This window comes from Helicoverpa armigera, chromosome 10, assembly GCF_030705265.1.
Source record: "Helicoverpa armigera isolate CAAS_96S chromosome 10, ASM3070526v1, whole genome shotgun sequence".
In the NCBI taxonomy this organism is placed as follows: Eukaryota; Metazoa; Arthropoda; class Insecta; order Lepidoptera; family Noctuidae; genus Helicoverpa; species Helicoverpa armigera.
The window spans coordinates 2418501-2442154 of NC_087129.1; the positions used below are offsets into that span (position 1 = coordinate 2418501).

At 36.4% G+C, this 23654-nt stretch overlaps 4 protein-coding genes and 1 long non-coding RNA gene across 6 annotated transcripts; 2 read left to right on the forward strand and 3 right to left on the reverse strand.

Annotated features, from left to right (window-relative positions):
- Window positions 1-2111: 2111 nt before the first annotated feature.
- Window positions 2112-7844, reverse strand: LOC110374388 (tyrosine-protein phosphatase non-receptor type 11). The gene is made up of 2 exons (XM_021332068.3): window positions 7529-7844; window positions 2112-5159 (listed from the first exon to the last, which is right to left on the reverse strand). Exon 2 carries the CDS (start codon window positions 5059-5061, stop codon window positions 3139-3141), a length of 1923 nt encoding a protein of 640 aa, XP_021187743.1. The 5' UTR covers window positions 5062-5159; window positions 7529-7844; the 3' UTR covers window positions 2112-3138.
- Window positions 7845-10053: 2209 nt separating this feature from the next.
- LOC110374412 (uncharacterized) lies at window positions 10054-17774 on the forward strand. Of its 2 annotated transcripts, none has more exons than XM_064036691.1 (9): window positions 10054-10215; window positions 12542-12802; window positions 13120-13396; window positions 13633-13805; window positions 15822-15876; window positions 16160-16262; window positions 16546-16702; window positions 17034-17194; window positions 17290-17774. In XM_064036691.1, the coding sequence occupies exons 1-9, from the start codon at window positions 10192-10194 to the stop codon at window positions 17702-17704; spliced, it is 1626 nt and encodes a 541-aa protein (XP_063892761.1). In that variant the 5' UTR covers window positions 10054-10191; the 3' UTR covers window positions 17705-17774. The 2 variants fall into 2 exon arrangements, with proteins under 2 accessions (XP_063892761.1, XP_021187781.3); XM_021332106.3 differs by lacking the exon at window positions 10054-10215 and adding an exon at window positions 11963-12239.
- Window positions 11081-11837, reverse strand: LOC110374413 (uncharacterized). Its single transcript, XM_021332108.3, has 2 exons — window positions 11535-11837; window positions 11081-11351 (listed from the first exon to the last, which is right to left on the reverse strand). The coding sequence occupies exons 1-2, from the start codon at window positions 11733-11735 to the stop codon at window positions 11121-11123; spliced, it is 432 nt and encodes a 143-aa protein (XP_021187783.1). The 5' UTR covers window positions 11736-11837; the 3' UTR covers window positions 11081-11120.
- Window positions 15014-15482, forward strand: LOC126055368 (uncharacterized). The gene is made up of 2 exons (XR_010276900.1): window positions 15014-15057; window positions 15306-15482. It is a non-coding gene; the product is annotated as an uncharacterized LOC126055368 (long non-coding RNA).
- A 157-nt stretch (window positions 17775-17931) lies between the features above and the next one.
- LOC110374404 (arylsulfatase I) lies at window positions 17932-22382 on the reverse strand. Its single transcript, XM_064036667.1, has 12 exons — window positions 22255-22382; window positions 21155-21314; window positions 20812-20971; window positions 20324-20418; window positions 20155-20222; window positions 19914-20067; window positions 19461-19615; window positions 19089-19237; window positions 18842-18984; window positions 18574-18724; window positions 18362-18481; window positions 17932-18120 (listed from the first exon to the last, which is right to left on the reverse strand). The coding sequence occupies exons 1-12, from the start codon at window positions 22342-22344 to the stop codon at window positions 17949-17951; spliced, it is 1617 nt and encodes a 538-aa protein (XP_063892737.1). The 5' UTR covers window positions 22345-22382; the 3' UTR covers window positions 17932-17948.
- Window positions 22383-23654: the final 1272 nt, after the last annotated feature.

Below are 23654 nucleotides of genomic sequence, written 5' to 3' on the forward strand. Positions count from 1 at the left end.
TTCAGGTCGCCGTATAAAATTAACGTAATAGTTTTTAATTAACAACATTCATTTATTATTATTTTCCTCTTAAGCTTCACACAAAGCACGTGCGACACAGCACGGAATAGTAAGTAGATGTATCTACTTTTAATTATTTATTAAGGAAAAGCGTACATCTACGTATTTTAGGATCTCAAACACGATAGGCGTTTACCGTGCCATGTCGCATCGTATTTAAACTTCGAACAAACACATTGACTTACATATAATTAATTTCTTTCATCTTATCGTGGACGCTAAGATACTTTATCATGATCACATGCCACTGGAGATTATCCTATGTTACACTATGCACGTTTTTTTTGTGTTCCATATGAGGTAAGTTCATATTAGGAAAAATGCTTATTTTTTATATTATCACTTATCACCAATTTTACGCCACTCAGACACATTTTCTTTTTAGGGTTCCGTACCCAAACAAATGATGTATTATTGTTTCCGCTATAACAACAAATACTGAAAACATAATGCCATTCAAGTGACTTTTTTGGCCGATTTATAATGGTACGGAACACTTCTGGACCGGCTCGTATTTGGGCGATTTTTTTAAACTAAATCGCTCGGATAAATTACCCAAAAAGTAGGAAGGTGATATCAGTGAAAACTGAGTTACAAAATGAACTATGTATTTTAAAACCAAAGAATTGTGGTATAGAAAAAATTATATAACATCTAATAAGTATTACCTACCAGTAAAACAAAATATCTCTGCATTTTCCTTGCATCTTTAATTTAATTTGGAAGAGTAAGCACTTAGGTACTATATTCTGTTGTTACGTAAGGCTGCCTTTTAAGTTCTGTCGTTAGCTAACTTCCCGCGATTATAAAAAAAATATATATATGCCACTTTCATCTTCTTGAATTTAGAATTCGAAAACAAAAGAATGTTTTTAAATTGGTCGAATAGTTTTATTGTATTGTTCATTCCAACGTGGCAGGTCGGTTGTAAAAATAGAAACGTCTAAGGAAAATTTGCGTGCGATAATTTTCTAGAACTTTAAAAGGGGGTTGTCGCGACTTTAGTGCTTTGAAGAGATTAGTTCTGTATTTAGTGATGTAGCACCATGCCTTAGGACCGTAGAACGCTAATATTTAGGATTTCAACGTAAGCACTCTAGCCTCAGTGACAAGCCACGTGAAGGTCGTCCAAAAAGCGCCATGACGGAAGATAATATCGACGCCGTGTGTCAGCTAATTCTCGCAAACCGATATGTAATATACTGCGAAATAGAGGCATCCGTGGGCATTTCAGGGACCACTATCCAAAAAATTCTGCACGAAGAACTTGGCGTAAAAAAGTTGATCTCTCGTTGGATACCCCATTTGCTTAGCGACGACTAACAAACAGCCCGTGTAAGTTAGTGTCGCAAAACTCCGAAGCGATTTAAAGGAGGAGAGTCAAAGCATGTATATGACATTGTCAAGGGTGACGAGTCTTGGATATATGCTTGCGATCCATATTCCAAGCAGCAGTCAACTGTGCGGGTCTTCCAAGACGAGCCAAAACCGACCGGAGTCGTTCGTTCAAGAATCACTTTAAAAAAAATGGTTGCCTCGTTTGTGGCAAAGGGTGGCCACCTCCCCACTATTGTACTAGAATATTGCAAAACGGTTACCGTTGACTAGTTTACCACTATTTGTTTGCCACAAAACATCACCGAATTTAGAAAAAATAATTCAAGACGTCGAATGATCCTGCACCATGGCAGTGCAAGTTCGCGTACCGCCCGCCAAACAAATACGTTTTTGAATTCCGAAAATGTTGAAATTTTGGATCATCCACCTGACAGCCCTTACTTAAGCACTAACTATTTTATTACATTCCCCAAAATTAAGGAAATTCTTCGTGGTCTACCTTTCAGCACACCTGAAGAAGCTGTTGACGCTTGAAAATAGGCCGTTTTGACTACCCCCACTTTGGAATGGAATAAATATTGCAAAAACTGGTTTGAACGTATGCAAAAGTACATCAAATATACCTAAGTATTCTTAAAAAAACAATAAACAGTAATAACCTATTGAATTGTTTATACTTATTTCAAACGACACAACTTAAAAGGCAGCCCTCGTACGAATACTTAATACTATTTCATCGCTGGAACAACCTACGGCTAAGCGCGAAGAGGTTTAGAACACGTTATAATAAAATCAGGCCGTTAATTAAAATAAAATCTTTAACGAAATATACAAAATATTATACAAAGTGCTAATTAAATATTTTATTGTGCGACTTCTTCATTCCAAAAATGTCATCTGCATTGATATTAAAATTCCTTAATTTCATTTTGTTACTGTAATATAATCACTTTGGGTGTTTTGTACAAAAGCGATCAGCTTGACTTAGTTTTAAAATCATTTAATGTTCAATACTCGAATATAATAATTTTTATCACCGATCACGTTATCCCACCCATATAAGATTGTTCTGCTATAATAATAATATATTTTTACTTTACGTTCTAAATGCATAATACAATTATTTATTCATTGAAATTAATTGATTCATTGATATGGTAAAATTTAAAAAGGTACACTGTATTGTTGATAATTAAATCACTACGTTTACTAATAAAAAATAGACATCTGTATGAGTAAAACTCTACGACAGATCCTTGTTTTGAGATAAATAAAAAACATTATTATTGTGTTCAAGTTACTACGTGCTCGAGTAACGGGCCTTTGCCATTTGTTACTAGAAATGTATGTAGGCCATAATCATCACAACTCTGAACGAAGGACTTGTTTACTCAAAATGTTATTAATTTATAGTGCCCGTTTAACTATATATCAAGAGTTATCGGCCCTGCATCTCGCAGCTAATAACCATATTTTTATAGTCTTCTTCTTTTTAAGACTTATATTTTGCTTGTTGGCAGTGTTAAATCTTAAAACCACGTTAATTCTTGTCATGCGCTACTAAGTAGAATCTTGAATACGACGGAAAAAATAATAAAATATTTAATATGTTATATATAACAAATCGAAATTTTAAGCACGTGTTAGAGAAAATTGGGAAGGTCACCACGAATGTGATCTTCTACAATTTTTTACGCGATAAAGCTTTCGTTAGAAACTTCTTCGCGCTTTTAGCTCGATTCATAAAAAAGGTACGGAATGCGACCACACACGAGGAGAGTCTTGGCTCGATTCCGGTCCAAGACCAATTCTCTGTTTCTCAGTTTCAATAAACTCTAAAACGGCCATATAAATAAACTTATACTGTGCCTCGTTTTGCACCATACCAGAGCGCTGGTCTCGCACCATTTGAACAGTACGATGGATATCGATTTCACAGTCGAATCCCTCTTTCCTTATTTGATCTAGAATCATATCGATGACTATAAAGGTCCCTGTTCTGCCAATGCCCGCCGAGCAATGGACGCACACGACTGCTTGTGCGGGTGGATCCGGCCCGGTCATAATCTGTTGCAGCCTATAATTTACATCTAACAGTATATTCAGAACTCGGCCCGGCTCCGATGGAACGCCGTGGTCCGGCCACGCAGTAAAGTGAAAATGATAAATTGTTCTTTTAACGCTGCTTTCTTCTTTTTTCGTAACCACAAAACGCCGCAACGTGTAATCTGGCGTAGACGATTCAAATTCATTTTGTACAGTAAACTTTTTGAAAACTTCTGTTTTGTTCAATTCTGGCCAGTATCGTTCGCATTTTACTTTACCACGTTCGATCTCTTTTGTTGTCATTATAATTATGCGAACGTCCTCCTGCCATATCATCGACCAGAATGGAGCTATGGTGGTCGATAAACAACCTTGAGTGGCGATGTATATCTTATTGTAGACGTGATCGACAACACCATTTTCAGTTTCCTCTGTTGACTTCGGTATTGTGGTATTAACATAATTCGGATTTGTTCGAAGGACAGACGGCTCAAAAGGTGGGATTGATTTTGTGCCGTTACCTTGAATTTTGACGTTACCTAACTTTTCTTCACATACAATAACACTTGTGTGAACTGGTGACAACTTGTCTTTACTCTTTGAAGGCGAATTGTTTGATTCTCGACTCATATAGGGGCTATTTTCATAAGAGCCGTTACTACAAGAGTCGTGAAAGTCAGAGCCCATGTCTATCATTTCACATCGAATATAATTGGCGTTTATGTAGTCCGAGCCGGGAGGTGCATCCGGAGGTATGTCTTTTAGCACCACTCGGGTACGATCGAAAGGAATAATATTCTTGTACCGATTTTTTCGTATATTTTCTGGCTTTGATCCCTCCATCCTGTCGAAAAGTTGAAGGTTCTCCATCATTTGCAGAGTCTCAAATTCCTCCCAGAAGCCTTGTTTGTATGCCATACTCTCTATTGGACCTTCGTTTTCTTTTTGAAGTTGTTTCACTCGCGTATGGAAATGTCGCACCTGGATACGAGTAGCGTTAAAAGGCTGGATCAGTCGCAACACTTCACCTGTGGTTTCGACCATCGGAAAGTTTCTGTAATGTTCTATTAGACTGACAAGATCTGGAAATTGTTGGCCTCCACCGACATCGTACTTGTTATCTTGTCGGCGGATGATGACGTGTGTGACTCGATCTCGCGTTCTCACTGATAGAACAAAGTCGCCAGGTTGTCGTTGAGACTCCCGAACCAGAAACGAACCATTTTTACCATTCTCTAGCATAACCCGTTCAGCTTCCTTGGCAGTGAGTTGCCCATGGTACCAGCGCTCAGTTGTAGGATCTGCGCAGTTAAGAGGTGTTTTTAACCTAATGACGTTCCCATTTTTCTCACGCAGTTGACACTGGTTGTCCATGTAGTATTGAACGAGTTCTGAAAGTGTGGCAAACTTCTCACCTCCGTAAAGGTCAAGGAACTCGCCATTATTTTGTATCTTAATGTGTGTCACTTCGTTACCTCGCCGTACAGATAGTGTGAAGTCGCCCTTGTTGCTCATGCTGGGTCTTGCTAAGAAGTAGCCATCGTGGCCACATTCTAAGAGTATCTTTTCTGCCTCCACCCCTGTTAGTGTGGGATGAAACCATCTTCGTGTAATCATCTTATAAGATAAAAGCACCAGTTTAAACTTACAAAATACTAAATTAGTGTGTTCTTGATTTGAATCCTAGTATTCCTCCATGCATCCTCATTTCTCATCTGAAAGTAAAGAAATAAATATTTATTTAGTTAAAGTGCTGGTTACTTTTTTATTATTATTTATTTGTTTCAACATATTATGTTTCTAATGTTCACCCATCAAAATATTCAGCCCTTTCCTAATTAAAACGGAACTGATAAAGTTAAAAAAAGACAAATACCAATTTAATAATCAATTAATTCATTTATTTTGTTCAATTGTATGTAAACAATAAAATAAGTACTTTTTCCCATCACATTGTTATCAATTCTTGAAAACGTAACAGGAAAATTAGGGGCAAAAGTCCCATAATACTCATGTTATGTTCATAGTTGGTTTGAAGTGCCATGCTTTATACAAATGTAAATAAAGTCGATAAACATTATAAAACCATGTGCTTCTTTCTACCTACAGATTTCTATAACATATCCACTAAACTGGACACTAGAGATAAAATTTTGGCTTAAGGCCCCTAATATTAATGTCAAATACCAAATTCTAGTAAGAAAATTGGCAGATAGCTAATAGAGGTCTGCCATACATTAATAAAGAAATGCTTACAAGCATTTTTTTTTATTATTAACTAGCCTTATTTGCTCACCGTTTAGACCTACCCTGGACTACGACAAACATTTTAAAACCAAAATCAGCTCAATCGGCCAAGCCGTTTTGGAGTTTTAATCAGACTAACGAACAACAATTCATTTTTATTTATATAGATTTGGTATAGACCAAAATAGATCAACCGTACCGTACCATCTTTTTATGCTTTAGTTTGCTTATTATTTAATTGATCAGAAGCAAAAAAAAGACTTAGGTTTTATTAACCGTATTATAAAGTGTGGCATATAGATTAAGCAGCCAGTTTCTACAGCTAAGCGTTTCAGGACAAAACAACTCTTTGGGCATCATTATACCTATAATTAACACCATTAATCTTTAACACCACCAATTCTAGGAAAACATGGTGGGAAAACATCAAATACAAACGAGAATATGATTAATTATGGTGTTTTACTCATAACCAAACTATCCATTATTTTGGAATTAAAGATTGAAATTTGAAATAGTTTATATGAAGTTAATGTTAATGATAGATCAGTTATAGAAATTCACTGTTTAGCAAACACAATCTTTGCGGAATTGATTAACAATAGAGCAATAAATATGGTATGTTTGGTTGGTGGTGGTGGTTCAAGAACATTATTTCCAGGAGACACTATTAGATTTCATAGTAAACTTCTAAGATAAATTTAACAGTGATAGTTACTGTTATTGTGCACTAGTTATTCCATACAGTTTTACCCGTGTGACAAGAAATATGTCTGAATGCTGTCTACCTATACTAATCATACAAAAGTGAAAAAAAAACAATATATGATTGGGGAAAGGCTCGGGAGATGATGATGATGTTTGTAATGGATAAACCCAAAAATTATACAACCGATTTTAAAAATTATGTTGTTGGAAAGCTACACTTCCTGAGTATAATAGTATGAGCAATAGTTACTGCAAGCACAGTTTCAAATCTAGGGAAAGCAGCTAGTTATATATAAAGCTTTATTACAGCCAAATTTTTATTTATTTGTAATTTCAGAGTGATATAGAAACTTTTATGATTATTGTTTATGAATCATACTATATTATTGTTTTTAAAGAGGTTAGTTAAGCTAAACTAACCTAAACATGGGTGATAGTTAATTATTAAAAAGAATGTATATTTTTATTTTATTTTACTAGAAGTCTAAGTTTAAAAAATTATAATATATTTTTTACTCTATCCAAACATAACAGAAATATTTTTTTAAGTTGATTGTGAATGTATATTCTGATCTCCATGCATCAGTAATAAATTCCTGGGCCCAATATAAAGAAAAAGAAAATATTTTGACATGTTCTTTGATACCGAGCCATTCATATTCTAAGTAGTTGTTACAGGAAGTATGCTTGTCCATGGGTAATGAACAGTGAGTGCATTTGTTACATTCAAGGTGCAATTTCAATGCCTCATATCACTCAGTCCGTAACAATACATAACTTTGTAAAATTATGACACAAATTGTGTAGTTTACATGTAAAATATGACATCATCCTATCATTGAGATGTGAATTCAATAAGCAAATAATGCACTTAATGCCAAAGACTACATGTTCATGAGGCTATTGTTCAGAAATGTTGTGTTCAAATTAATAATTTTACCGGGAGCCATACTAATATTGCGGGAAACAATGCGTACGATTGCTACTTATATTGTGGACATTCACTATAATAAAGTATGTATTGTTATACGTACGGAACGAATGCATAAAGGTATACCCTGAAGAACATTATCACAAGTCTAATGCCAACGATGCCAACGATATTTGAGCATTAAGGCAAAACACTCACCTCACAAAGGCACCCTGTCTTCTTACACTGAACGATATCCCTCAAAATAGGAATTATATGTACCGAAGTGCTGTTGCTATGCTGACACAATTTTTTTTAATACACTGTTTTCAAGGGCGTATGGGCACATTAACTTACTCATTGAAACTACAAACTAAATATGTTCTAAACTTAAAAATTACCGAAATATTGTATTGGTAAACGAAACCAATAGTCGAAAAAAATATTTCACACAAAAAGAAGCAGAAAATGAACTCCGTGCTCGAGTTGCCTGCAGAAACGTCAGTTAACTTTTTAATAAGAAGTGTTGCCCTCACGAGTTTGGTACAAAATGTCACAAATTAAATAAGAACTAGTCGCTCCATTTTATAATAGAAAATTCATATCCCGGTATTTCAAGCCTTTAAATTAATCGGGTTAACAGGATAACGCTTCAAAATTATTTGATGGCAATATTTTAACCGCCAATCATGTATGCCCATTTTTATCTCTGTATGTGTTTACATTGATCGACTGTCGGTGAGATTTAACTCTACAAAGTTCACACCAGTGGCGGCCCTAGGGGTGTGCGAACTGTGCCGTCGCACAGGGCCTCGCGCTTAGGGGGGCCTCGCGCTACAACCCACAACTGGCTCTCGATCCAGTCACGGATTCTTTTTATTTTTGCTTAATTCCGAGTTTAATTTGAGAGTCCTTAAATCAAAAAAATTAAAAAAATTCGCGCTCGCTGCGCTCGCGGCTGTTCACTTGTCAATACCTTTCCTTCAAAATTGATTAGAGTACTTTTATGTCCCAAAACTCAAAAATTTTCGCGCTCGCTACGCTCGCGACTTCACCTTGCACTATTTTTTTTTATACAAGTTTAGGTGCTTTAGTGACAAAAGGTCAAAAATTTTTGCGCTCGCTTCGCTCGCGGTTGCTTTAGGTACTTTCCACTTGTTTTGTTTTTTTCACCCTTTTTTAGCAGAACTTTAAGTTCTTTTATTAACAAGAAAATTACTCATAGTTTCCGAATGAACCGCTTGGGTCATGATTGCACCCGGGTGCTACATGAGCTGAATCAGTTACAGGGCCGTCTTAACCAATGGTGCAGGGTGTGCGAATAACCCGGGCGCCTCGATCTCCGGGGCGCCGCGGGACGCCCCACCACCAGGAAATTTCGAAAAAATTACACCCGTTTGATAAGGAAGTTCCACATTGTATCATGATACTGACTAATATTTTTCACTTTTAACATCCTCCAAATAAGTGAAACAAATTCTCGCTCGCTACGCTCGCGGCTAAATGACAATGTATGTACTGTACTTCTGATTGTTTATTATTTTTATTGACGCACCGAATCAACGAACACAAATGGCACTCGCTCTAATCACGGTTTATTTTTATTTTACATAATTCCCAGTTTAATATGTGAATCTTCAAACAAATAATTTAAAAAAGTTCGCGCTGTCTAAGTTCGCGGCTACTATTCGCTTTACAATGTCCTTAATCAGGTACTTTTGTGTCGTAGGCTCAAAAAATTTCGCGCTCGCTTCGCTCGCTCAATATTATATACATATACATTACCGTGATAACTTCATAAGGCAAATGAAGCAAAAAAAAATTTATGGAGTCCTCAAAAACAAAACGGTTTGCGCTTCCGACTGTTACTTTACAGCACTTTTTAAAACTTATGAACTTTCTGTGTCCCAAAATAAAAAAAAATTGCGCGCTCGCTTTGCTCGCGCTAATTTTTACAATTACATTGTTCAGTCTCAACTTTCATAACTTAAACCTGGCCAACAGTTTGAGCCTACAATGATTTGGAAACATTTTTTTAAGTCCTTTACCTACCAAAAAAGTGACTTCCGTTCGAATGTTCTTATTAATATTCCTTGTAACTACTCTAAGTACTTCGATCAATATGTACTCCTCAAAATCTGTCATTAGATACACAGGTGGCGCTTGGGTGATGATTGCACTCAGGCGCTACATGAGCTAGAGACGGCCCTGATCAGTTATATGAAGAGCTGAATATTATGTGCTGAAATATATATTATATATTAGAAAATAATTTAACTGAAATTTATCCCACTACCGAAATAGTATTGAGAATTCGAATAATAAAATATGTAGTAATATCGAAAAAGCAGTTTTTCAAGGCTTAAAATTATTAAAACATGTTTAAGGAATTCGATGACACAAGATCGACTTTCAGCCCTTGCTTTTCTTTCGATCGAAATGACGTTGCTCATTCATTGGATTATTCTGATTTAATTAAAGATTTTAGTGTTAAGAAAAGTCGCAAGCACCAGATCATTTTAATATTTGTTAATTTTGTGATTCTTTAAATCACATAAACATAAACTGTAGTAAATCACATAAACATAATTTGTTTAACTTGAGCATTCCTCCTCAAACATGACGTTTAGCTAAATCAAAACACCAGCTTACTCTCGCAACACATACTTTTCACGTATGGCAAAGGGCCTCGCATAGCCCTGCCGCACGTAGCCTCGCAATGGCTAGGGCCGCCGCTGGTTCACACTACATACGAGTGGAGAGGAGCAGAGGACTTATTAATTCACCACATTTAGAACACCGGAGGTAGCATTAATCCGACCTTACCCACTTCTGAAAAAATTCTGGGGTCCGACCGCTGACTAGCAGAACTAGAAACTAAAATGCGTTGGCGATCAGCAGAAGGCGTGAGTATCTTTAATAGTCTATAAAGTTGGTCAGTTTTGTGGCACAGACCTACGAGCACAAGATATACTAAACAAACGAGCATTGCGGTTTTTTTGAAAGCTCTTTGCATAGCGACAAAACCAGTAGAATCGTTACCGGCAGCGACAAAGGAGAAATATTAATTACAAAACGAATTTATATTTGACTTCGGACCACTGCCCCATCCATCCATCCTCCGAGCCTTTTCCCAACTATGTTGGGGTCGGCTTCCAATCTAATCGGATTCAGCTGAGTACCAGTGCTTTACAAGAAGCGACTGCCTATCTGACCTCCTCAACCCAGTTACCCGGGCAACCTGATACCCCTTGATTAAACTGGGGCCAGATTCTCCTAATTTTACTTAAGCAACATACGATTCACGTTCAACTCGATTCGACTGAGATCCAATCCCGACTCGATTACGATTGAAGCGTATGTGGCATTCCGCATTTTTTTCATTTTTATATCCTTTTCTGTCATTCAATAATGAATCATTTTGTCTGCAAAGATTTACGATTGCAAAATGATTGTACAGCAAACTACCGTATAGACCAAAATCACAGAAATAGCAGACCAATCGCACACCAATCAAATGTCAATCGAATACGATTGGTCTTTTATTAGTAACAGAATGCCCGATATGGTTAAAACTGCTATTACGATCATATTGCGATTCGATTTCTATTCGATTTTGACATTATTAATTTAGGAGAATCGGGGCCCTGACCTGGAATCGAACCCGCGCCCTCATACTCGAGAGGTTGGTTCTTTGCCCACTAGGCGACCACGACTTCCGCACCACTTTCCCATATACCCGAATATTGTTATGAAATAATAATAATTAAGAAAATGTTTAAAAAACTTTAATCTTTACTCAAAATTTAATCTATTTATCATTTGTAGCAGACGAAGATTTGATTTTTCCGAAATAGCTTGACAACACTTTTTTCACAGCAAGACGTTTGTTTGGAGATGAACATTCTCCTTGCTGATTTGATGACTTGTTGTAGTGGTCAAAACTTTGGCGCCTGAATATTTTCCCTAAAGATTGCCATTTTTGCTCTGGACTTATTTCTTTATCTTCGAATTGTTCTTTGCTTCCTGATGGCCGATCTCCCTGAAAATCAAATATGTTTGAGAAAGTGTTCTTAATGCTAAAGAAATCTAGACTAAGGGGCCATCTAGTAGAAGATCTATTAATTTGCGCAACAAACTATAACCAATTTGTAATATTGCATAATTTAATTGATCTTTCAGATTACCCCTTACATAATGTTTCTATTTTATAAAAGTCACTTACATCGTTCGATTTAGTTGGACGAAGCTGATTGCGAAAGAAATTAGATATAGACTTCTTCCAAGTTTTGGGATTTTTGTAGGAGTTTAATTCTAAGCTGCCAGTACCTTCACCAGGTATCTTTTTACATTTCTTTCGGCATGTTTCTTCTTCTTCTTTAGGAACTGTCTCATTTTGCACTAGATAAGCTTCAGGGCACAGCATATTTTTATTATCAAAAATCCTTTGCAGTTTTCACTATAAAGTATTCAAAATTATTTTTGATTTATTAGCGTCATGTCACATCGTCATTTGTTTCCAAATATGACAGTAAGTTTGAAAAAAGAAATATTTAATAGTCAAAAAATAGTTTGTATAGCTTTATAATAAAATGAGCTATTCGTAAGTCCCATTGAGTTAGGTAAGTATGATGCTTTTGATTTTGTTTCTAAAACGTAAAACCACATTTTATATTTAACAATCGTTGAAAATCATTAAAATTTCCATAAAACTTGGGTACACTGTATAATTTATCTATGGTTGGTGTGAGAATGCGCGCGTGTGTATAGCAAAATAACATAGTTGCACGCATGCGCAGTGTAACGGCGGGAAAATAAAAATGTTAATAGATTTTTCAGTGGATTATTTTTTAGTTGGTTTTATATTGAACGAATCTTGAACTTCAAAATTGTTGTTAAAATGTCTTTAGTATCTACTTTTACTTCGCAGGTATCTATATGTATTCCTACAGTATTGATTTAGTTAAAACTTGTATAATTTTATTATCATTAGGTACTATAATAACCAAGCTTTAGCGCAACTTTTGCCTAAAGTTAATTTGCTATTGTTACGTTGCGAGGCGCTTGCTTTATGGCGGGCAGATGCAAAAGGCTCAGTTTAATTGAAAAATAGATATACATTACTTACATCAGTAAATCGGTTATGAAAATCAGTTTGTTTAGTTTATACCTACACCAATCAATGAAGGTAAATAAAAGAAATAAAGTAAGTAAGCAATTACTTCGAAATAGGCTGTGGCAGAATGGTCGAGACTATTTCCAGTTCAAGCAACCGAAACGTTCACAAGTTCGGCAACTTTTATGAAACAGTTGACGGTAGTCGCGATCAGTACCATCACATATTTGAAGAACGTTTTTCCTGAAGAAAGTTACACTATGGAGACTTTCGGAGGTATTAAGTTACGGATTCTGAAGAAAAGATGTAGGGACGAGCTAGCCGAGTTTGTGAGCACGGCACTAACCCAAGCTTTTGAGGCTTTGGATAAGAAATACGTAAGTTACCGATACAGATTTTTCATTTGCTTTAGTAATTTGATGTCAGTAAGTTAGAATTAGCATCAAGTCGGTCTTTTCTATAGAACAAATCAATTTGCTTTCGTACTTCCGAAGATGAGCCTTAGCACAGCAGCAATGATAGTCGGACCAATGGCTAATTCGTGCGTTTTCTAAGCCAATAGGTGAAAACAAAAAGCAGTTGCGACTGCAGTCTCGTCGACTATAGAGTTAATAGAGCCTATCCTACCAACGTCCAGTTACTTACCTGAATTTATGCAAATAAGAGTGTAAAGGTTTTTTTTTTCAATTTACAGCTACACCAATTAGTAATATGTTTTTACGATGGCGACTGCAAAATGGAGAACTTAGCAGAATACCACGTATTTGAATACTTGTACAATGCCGATGGGGTGGCCATGAATGTCCACTCTAAAACTAAGGATAACGCCAAAACTTCAACGAGATATGCATTCGAAAATGTTCGGGAAAGGACTATCCACTTGATCAGGGCTTGTGTGGTCATCATGCAAGGTTGTCAGATGGAAATGCCCGAGTCGTATGACGTCAGCTTGCGTCTGTATTATAATGAAGGTAAGGACTTTTGTCCTAAGTATCCTAGGTCCTAAGCAGGTTCTTAAAACATACGTAGGTACCTCGATGTGGCTAAATGAGTAATGCAGTTGTCTCTTAGACTTAATAAATACGTCTTACTTTTACAATTTAACACGCTGAAGATCGATACTCTATCATCACATTATCATCCTTCTAAGATTTTTTGACTGCATATAAGGCAACTTTTAATATTATACCTATATTTAATATCTCAGATGCACCAGAAGGCTATCAAGCGCCAGGGTTTTTAAGCGCCATAGAGGAACATGATCACATAGAGTCCACACTACCGGAGTCTGTGAAGTTGGGATATGTGGAGACGCCTTTTCACAGGATGACTACAAGGACTTATATTCGGGATACCTTGGGATCTAGCCATGATGCTAATGTAAGTACCTACAGAAGTAATTATTTAGTCCCTAGTAGGTATTTACCCGCGATTTATTCAGCAAAAAAGTCTTGGAATATTATTTAAATCAGAAAATAAGTGAACACTAGGGGAGATGTTCCTAAAACGGGTACCCTTCCTAAAACGGGTAGGCTTTGCCATTCGTATATTATAGGTCTTAGTGTGAACCTGTGAGTGTAGAGCGGTGCACTACCACCCCTAGATGTAAAAAAAGTTTTTTGCAGAGTTTATTATAAAAAATCGGATTATGCTAGTGCTGACTACTCAAATATGGTGCAAGATACGGTTTTCGCAGTTTTGTATTATCATTTTGCATGTTATATGCTTATTAATTGTGAATACTTAGTGGACTCCTTGTTTACTATTTTAAGGTTAAGGTAGTTGAAATTTAAAACGTGCTTTTGGGCAAAACGGGTAGGGGCATAACGGGTGACTACCCGATTTAAAATAAGGGACCACTTCCTCAATTGATCCCACAGAAAGCGAATCGAAGACAAAGGAAGCCACAGAGAGCTGAAGAAGTACAGGAACAGCGTGAAAAAGAAATTAAAATATGTTTTCTCTGATTTTTAACAAAATTATCTGCTGGTACGATTATAATTTCAAATGTAACATTTAATAAAGTAAAAAAGTGATCTAGACTGATCAAAATAAGAATACTGTTTAACATAATTAAGGAGACTAATTAACGATAAAGATTTCCTGGATAACAGGAGGCTAAGATACGTTTTCTAATTCATTTATCACATATATTCATTCATTACCTGCTTTGCCCAAAGGCGCTACCCGTTTTAGGACCCCCCCGAGGGCAAAGCGGGTATTTCGAAGGGGTTTATTTTTTTTGTTTTTTTTTCTGAATTTTGAAGAAGATTACTAAGACTATCTTATGTTTTCCAAAGTTTATTATATAAACAATAATGTCCGACCGAACTTTCGGTTTCGGTTTCGGTTTCGGCCGAGTTTCGGCCAAAAATCAAGTTTCGGCTGCAGTTTCGGTTTCGGCCAAAATCGGCCGAAACTTTTGCCGAAACCGAAACTTATCTCGCAAGGTCACGCACGTTCGCCTAACTTCGTTTTCCGCGGCAAAGCTGTGTCGTAAGCCGTCGGCTCTGTTCGGGAATCATCGTGTGCCGTTCGGATAGCTCCGTAGTAATGCAATAAAACTTAGTCAGTGCGTGTGCGTCCGACGGAAACATTATTTGAGGTTATGTTTTGATGGAACTGATAACATGTAAGTTTTTGTTTTGTTTCTGTACTTGAATGATTTATATAGTTAATTAAATATTGAGTCAATAACTGTTTTGTTGTTATTAACAAATGAAGTCACATGTAAAAAAGAAATTGTAAGTAAATAAAAAATGTGAAGTGTTTAATTTCATAAATTACGTTTTATAGGTAATCTTATTCGAGATTTGTTTTTCATTCCGATGACCTATTGTCCGATTGTTATTGTTACGGTTTTATTTTTAATTGTTTCAGAGTAAAATGTCACAACGAGAAACAAATCCGATTTGACAGTACTTTGATAAAAGTATCAGTGATACATCAAAAGCTGTTTGCAAGTATTTATTGTATTAAATAAATGATTACAATACCTACAACAAACTGAATTAATATACTGTGTTTCCACTTCATGCCCTAATTAATGCAAAATAATGGTAAAAAACACCAAATTTCAGTATTTTAAGAAATTTTATACTTGACCATGTGAGTTTCGGTTTCGGTTTCGGTTTCGGCCGAAACTGAAGCCACGGCCGAACATTCGGTTTCGGTTTCGGTTTCGGCTGGAAAACCAGTTTCGGTCGGACACTAATAAACAACCCTATGAGTACAAATACAAGCCGCATGTAATGTTCTTGGTTATTTTATTTAACATCTTCCCTTAGCTTACCCGTTTTGGGAACATCTCCCCTACATTCGTCGATAGTATATGTATATGATTCTGGTCAAACCTTTTAATAGGTACATCTTGATCTATATTTCGTTCATTTTCAGCCATCACAAAACCCACCAAAGCTGACCCAAAATGATCGGGACGATTTTCAGAGCAGTAAGTTAAAATATATTTGTATTTTCCGTTTTTGTCTATGTATGTAAAACTTTCGCTATCATTCGTGTCCCGTAAACACAAAAACGCCTAATACTGAATTAATTTTTGAAACGGACAGTTTCTGAAAATGGAGCGTTCAAGAAATCAAACAAACTCTTGAGCTTTACTTACCATAAAAACTTAAAAAAAAATACCCTAGCTTCATCACTTATACCTCTATATACCTTTTAGTACCTACGCGTTGTTAATTGGTAGATAATAATTTTCCGATGCAATTTTTTAGGTTCAGCAATGAGAAGTGCATCGGCCTCTAGTGAGATGCGGGTACTATGTCCGTGCAACAAGCATGATGCTGATGACGTAATACATGCTATTCTGACTTGCCAGTGAGTACATAAGATTTTACACATTTTACTAGTTTTTGAAAAGGTAGATAAGTAGTTGGGAAATCATTGAATAACCCTTTTCTTATCTAGATGCCTAAGAGTTAGAAACAACAGTAACTCTAGGTTCGTCTTAGCAATTAAGTAGTAGACTGAAGTAAAAAAAAGCTGCCATGTTGTTCTTGCCAAATCCATCCAGCGTTTTCTTCGTACCTAGGCCTTATGAAAATTAAAAAAATAAATTTGTTTCCCTTAACTTCTTTAATTCAAACTCCTGATTGCAAAGGTACTGCAACACTTTACAACATGCCGCGTGCTACGGCATACTGCGCGAGAAGGCAGCTAAAGTGCAACGCCATTGTTGCACCGAGTGCTCCGACATGGACCCCAGCAGAGACCCCACTGACCAGCGACTGGCTTCCCTTAGTGTTAAGAAGAGAGAAGTAAAATTCTTCTATAAAATTTCTATTTTTTTTGTTAAGACTGAAGTAGGCAAAGGATTTAGAGGCAGAGAGTACCTACCTACCTTCAGTATGTAACTAACAGTAGGTACTCTATCCCTCTTTTTCGCTAATATATTTTTGGGAGATTGTGGTACAAAATCAAAGTTCAACTGTTGGAATTGACTGGAGGTGATATGGTTATCCTACATCATTTGTAGTCAATTCCAATATATGCTTGTCTCGATAATGGAAATATTAAGAAGCCAGAGTAGACAATGATCCCTCATATTTAGTTTCTAATACATGTTTGTGTATTGTGCATTTCTTTCAGTGCCTTTGCATTTTCCGTCGAACCATAGAGTGGTGTTCTTACGTGTCCGTGATCGGGGCACAGGACCTCGTGGATAAATTCGCTTTATCACCTGTAAACGCCTCCAAATTGATGAAACTTTTGCATTCACATGGCATCATTGATCAAGGATCGGATTCTGAGTAAGTCTACTTATCACCTTTTCAGTAATAATTGGAAAGAATATGGTCATCTAGCTACTCTAGGTGCTCATGTGACCCGTTTACCTTGTTCACAGCCTCGTTTCACCATGCAAAATAATCCCCGACCAGCTAAAATCAGTGATCAGCAAATTCTTCCAAAACCAAGAAGAAGGTTTAGTTGACCAACTGATCGCCGAAACGCTTTCTCAAGGTAGCCAACCCGACCCCGTGGGAGAGGTCTTAAGCCCAATGGAAAAGGTCAATTTGCAAAATGCCACAACACTTGGCAAGATTATAGAACCGGAACCAATGCAAGTTCTTGAAGATGAAACGTTGAAAGAATATAGAGATGCTATTATGTGTGATGTGGAGCCAGAACAAGGTTTACCTTTAAGCGGCAGTCACAACCCTGTCAATGTTGAAGAGTTAGGCAAAAGGACCAGGAAGAGGCCGAACACGGCTAAAAGGACCGGAGTTAAAACTAAGAGGGCTAGAGCTTCCAATGATTAATAATTTGTCATTTGTTACCTACTTAAACTTTGATTTGTTTATCTTATTTTTCTATTTATAGTTTTCATCAAGTGGCTTTGAATAAATCTTTTTCTTAAAAAAGTGTTATTCTTCATTACTACAGTAAAACTAAGCTTGCTTGACGAGATCCATGGATCAAGCTTAGGAAGGTAAATGTCAAATGAGCAGTTGTGATTAGGAAGGTACCTACAATAAAAACAGGTTAGTTTTTGTTATAATTTTCTCATTTTAATTTAACTATAGATAATGATGTGTTTGCTTCTCCAAATGTGGTTAGCAGTCGTCCCCAATGCTTAGGATCGGCTTCCGGGACCGGCTTTATTTTCAACGACGGTACTGCTGTCTTATTCACCTTGTCGAGTTCCAAAAGCAGAGCCTGGAGAACTTCTGGTTTTCTGAGAAAATAAAATTAGTAAATTTAAGTGGATTTTTGTAAAATTCGCTAGACACAGACAGAGTTAAGAGGATTTTCATGCTGTCTACAGGAAGTGCATAGGCATAGGTATTGAAATTACTACGCTCTATTCTATAACTTGTAGCTTGATGCGTCAACTTCACAAAGGGCTCTTAATGTAGTGAGTAAGGCCTTACGTATATTTAAGGCTGGCAATTTTTGGTTCTTTTATCATGACTTACCCTGACGCTAAGTTCTGTTTCTCGCAAGGATCCACCTTTATGTCATACAGACACGGTGCTTTCAAGAGATCGCACGGTGTTATTGGAATGCTGTCATTGCACTTTATTGTCGATTCTTCTCTGAAACAATAATTATTTATGACGTAGTAATACTTTATTTGCTATATATCTAAATAATTTCCGCGTTACTTCTAAGCTGGTGTGAGTATTACCTGAGCCTTGTAATGTTGTCTTTGGTAGGCATTTTAGCAATCTTGCCGATAGCCTTGGCGGAGCTGCTATTGTAAATTGAATCGATGTTATATGCGCCATCTCGAGCGTTAGGCCCAAACCAGTCGTCTCGACGCCCTTGGAAATTAGTTCCTGCAATGAATTCAGTTCAATATTGAACTACGTTTTCTCAAGTTTTTACAAAGCTATATAGTTACAGTCATGATTGTAAATACAAATATTCATGAATGCACGGGCATGTAAGGTTACCTTTAAGAAGTTTGAAATTGTCGACAGTGATGGCAGCTGATCCATAAATGTCATCTATGTTGTGAACAATTTTGGTCCTCTGAGACGGCAGATCATTTATTAGGGCCTCCCAGGAGTTAAAGCCGTCGATATTTTCAAATACACTGAAAAAGAACACAATGATACGATTTTCAATATCCAATTACAGGATGTTGGTATTTTAAGGGAAAATTCAAAAAAGTCAAAAGACTGTTTAATGTTTAAGTACCTGACATTTCCTCCTGCAGCGCTGTATAATGTGGGAAGCCAATCCACTAAGTGGAAAGTTTGGTTCGCGACTCGCGACGGATACTTAATTAGAGGGCTCCATAATAAAGCAGCACCTCTGACCCCGCCCTCCCAAAGTGTATTTTTTACCTGAACCGAAATTCTATTACTTTACGAAAGCACAATTTTTAAAAATTTTCTTCATAACAATGGTCGAAAATATCATCTCACTTATCAAATAATGCGAAATGATATTTCAATTCTGGTGTTCGAAACCTACCCATGAATTAGATATCGTGAGAGGTTCGGACTACGCATGCAGGGAAAGTTAATAAAACTGTGTAAATATGGTTAGGGCGTTGCCCAAATTTACCCCTTTCAAAGGATGGTTTGATGCAACATTGTGATCGCATCGTGCAGCTCCGCCGTTGTCGGTACTGAATAGAATGATGGAGTTCTCTAGTAAGCCGCACTCCTGTAACGACTTTACCACCAAACCAACCGACTCGTCCAATTTTGCAAGCATACCTGACGATGATCAGAATTTCTCGTTAGGATTTTTTTCATGTTTTAAATATTAATCGAAAATACGGATAGGTACCAAGGATTAAGCCTGAAGGTAAAATTCATTAGGTATACCTGAAATGCCATGTAAAATAAGAGTGTTATTCTTAAGTCTCATGTCGTCTTTCGTGGAAGCTGGTCGGTGTATTAAAATATTATAAAAAAAGGGCTATTATTTGCGGTTTACTTCGGGAATGTGTTTTGGCATTTAATTTAGACTCCGAATTAGCATTTAACAGGTCCAAACAATAAAACTACGCACCTGCATATTTCCGCCTCTGCGTGTCATTAATGTATTGGAATCTATCAATGACCTCATCTGGCGCTCTGAGATATTCTGACGGATTCCCGCTGTGCATCGCAGAATGAGATACCATCAAGAATAATGGTTCACTTTTGTTGTGAGCCTTTACCACCTAAAAAGTTTGATCAATGAAAAAATGCATTTTGAGATGAAAACATATGAACTAAGTAATCAGAAAAAATAAACATATAAGTCTCACCTTAATCGCTTCTTCGGTATAAATGTCTGTAGCGTACTGTCCAAATAAATCATCTGCATGTTCGAAGCCTGTCGGAAAGTCAAAAAAGGGTCAAGCATTAAATCTGCTTTATCTGTTCTAATAGTTTGATTAACTATAACGGTTAAAGCCAAGTAAATAATTGGTTCACCTCTCCAGAAGTCAAAACCCCACGTTCCCAAATCCATGTTAGTGTGGTCATACAAATCAATCTTTGGTCCATAAGTGCCGAGATGTGTGTCGAATCTAAAATAATAAAGAGGATTCTTTAAAGAATTACTAAGCGGTTTACAGTACATAATAAGAGTACATAAGAGGAGTATATAAAAATAGTACGTAAGAGAGTAAATAAGAGAGGACATAAGAGAGTACATAAGGGGAGTACATAAGAGGAGTACATAAGGGGAGTACATAAGGGCAGTACATAAGAGAGGATATAAGTGGGGTACACAAGAGAGTTCATAAGAGAGAACATAAGTGGAGTACATAAGAGAGTTCATAAGTCTTATGGACACAATGGTTACTTAAGCCTTACTTACTCCTTAGTGACGGATTTCTTTGACAATCCGTCACTAAGAAGTAACTTAAGTAATCAAGTGGGGGTTATTCTTCAACGTTAATATCAACAAAATCACTCACCCTCGGTTCATAGGAAGATATGCTTTCTTGTAATGTCCCAAATGCCATTTTCCGACTAGATGAGTTTTGTACCCTATTTCTTTCAGGAACTGTGGAAGCAGCTTTTCTGACAGAGGTAGACCCCAGGGTTCGCCTGCGCGTATTGCACTGTGTTGTATTCCTAATAGGTACATTAAGATATAAATTTATTTTTATTGATCAAAATATCGAAGTCAAGATAATTTTTTCATTAGACTCTGAAGATTACTAGCCATGTTTGTCTTTTACAAAAAATTAAAAGCTCATTAAAGTACCACGTCTGATGTTGTTGTACTAGTACCTAGAGCTACATTTTAGTGCTTACCTGTATGTATGGGGTATTTCCCGGTCATTAGTGCGGCCCTTGATGGGGTGCACATTGAGTTAACGTAATAGTTCTGTAGAATAATTCCAGAATACGCCAGGGCATCTATGTTCGGCGTCGGGATCTGGTTCATGCCGTGGAACCCTACATCGTTCCAACCCTTGAATAGGACATAAATTATAGGTTAAGTACCTAAGTAGTTCTAGCTAAACTTTTCTCGACTTATTTGCTCCTGCCCTCTCGTATCTACTGCTAAATTACCTAGAGTAGTCTGACTAACGGGGAAGCATACCTACTTAATGTCTTATCAAACCTTGTGTAGGTATTTACGTATCGGATTAGCCACAAAGTGCAAACAAGAATAAAAACAACATTTAACAGACATTTTTCCTTGAAGATATAACAAGGATAAAAGTTTAGTGCAGGGTTTTGGTATCCATCTTAATAAGCTCAGCTTTATCGTTTGGGTAAGCCCCAGTTAGAAGCGGGCGAGATAACTTATTTGAAGGTATTCAGTAGCATCCTAGCGTCAGTGGATTGCCTAGGTCTAGAAATATGTATGCACTTAAAAATGTATATTCCCCGAAATTACGAAAAATAGATCTAGCTGTAATTTTCTTGTTTTGAGGAACTCCAAACATCTAGGCAGATGAATCAGATATAAAACAGATTTAAAGCATAAGGAAAGACAAATAATAAAAAAAAACAAATCTGTAAAATATAGATTCTTTTGTATGGGAACAGATATGATTGTGAGAAAAAAAGTACATATTTAGAACGTACCTTCCTAATGATTTACAAACAAGGGTGAGTTGCACCTTTAACTATACCGATAACCAAACTGTACCCAGCCGTGTGCTCACCGCCTAAGTATTTGGGCAAATCGGCGATTTGATAAATGAAAGTGGTTTGATTAAGTGATTGAAAATGGTTTAAAATGGAGCAACTCACCGTAAGATTGCCATTGCTAACTACCGTCATTCGCCAAACTTAAATTATGATAACAAGGCTTTTGTCGCTGTCGGATACATTGATATGATGTTCGACAAAGAGAGACAAATCTAGCAAATTATGTATTGTATGTATGTATATGTACTTACCAAGTCATCGGCTAGGATTATGATAATGTTAGGCCTTGCTTCAGCCGCAGCCCGGCACAACACTAAATACACACTTAGGAATAACAACATGCTGCCTCGCTCTCCCGGTTACAAATGCCGAACTTCGATAACTAAGGTCCTTAAATATACGGAATATACCTGAACTTATCATGAGGAAAAGATTTTCAATCTCATTAAACTTTAGTCTTAGGTACCTACGGTCATTTTTGTGGGGGATACCTTCCCATTAAATGCTTGCGGTTTTATGGTGTGCGTTCGCGCAGCGGAATGTTGTTGAATTTAAAGATTTTAATTATGCAGATAATTAGTGTAAGACGTCCTATAATTGTGTATGGTAAATAAAAATTTGTGTATGCAGCCATTGTGGAGAAATTCACCAAAAACAGATTCCGCTGGGCGAACGTTGGCGAACGTTGTCCTGGCGGAACTTTTTTTAATCGATAGACTTTAGAAGAAAAGAGATGTGTCCGAAAATTAATGTGTATTTGTGTATAATCGATTATATATGAATGAAATCAGTGCATGCATAAACTTCGGAGAAATTCAAGTTTCCGCTACGCAAACGTTTGGCCATTAGCTAGTTTTCATATAAAGCGCTTACATAGAGAGCTGTAGATTTTTACATACGTTGTTTTGAATTTGTTTATATTTGTTTAAAAAACAGATTTAGAAAAAGTCGTAGGGTTTAAAAGATAAAAATATGAACGTAAAATACGCTTATTAGGTCTTAGTTCTTAAAGTATGCAGTTTGGGGTCTAGATTTTCACGTTTACACAAACCTTGTAAGTGTCTCCAACATGTTGCCAAGTATCAATGATGTTCCGTTAGTAATTAAAAAGTTATAGGATATTTTACCATGAACAGATCACTGTTTACAAAGCATTCGAATATCACGACGTTCTAAAGGAATTGCATGGTAAAATGTATGCCAATAATTAGTTTAATCATTCAACTATTCACTTGCAAAATTTCATGTCATTAAATTCAGTAAATAAAGAAAGACAATTATAATACTGACGGAGCATCGAAACCCTACATAATCCGACCAAGTTCGGATAGCTACAAAAAAGCGGCCGTGCCATATGTCTAAGCAACGTTCTTAACTTGGAAGGTTAGTATATTTATTAATATGGTACAGTTGCGTACACAAACGTTAGGAAAAAATAAAACAATTGTATTTCTTGATTGAAAAATATTTTTTTAATAATAATGCTAGTGGCATTATTATTAAAAAAATATCTACGTCATTTTAGTTAAGATACGTAACGTTTATTAACGTTATTTTTAATCACGTAGTCAAGTAATTTATGTAAGTAATAATAATAAAATATTTTTGTACACGGATATTTAAATAGAGAAGTACTTGTTAATTGAAGATT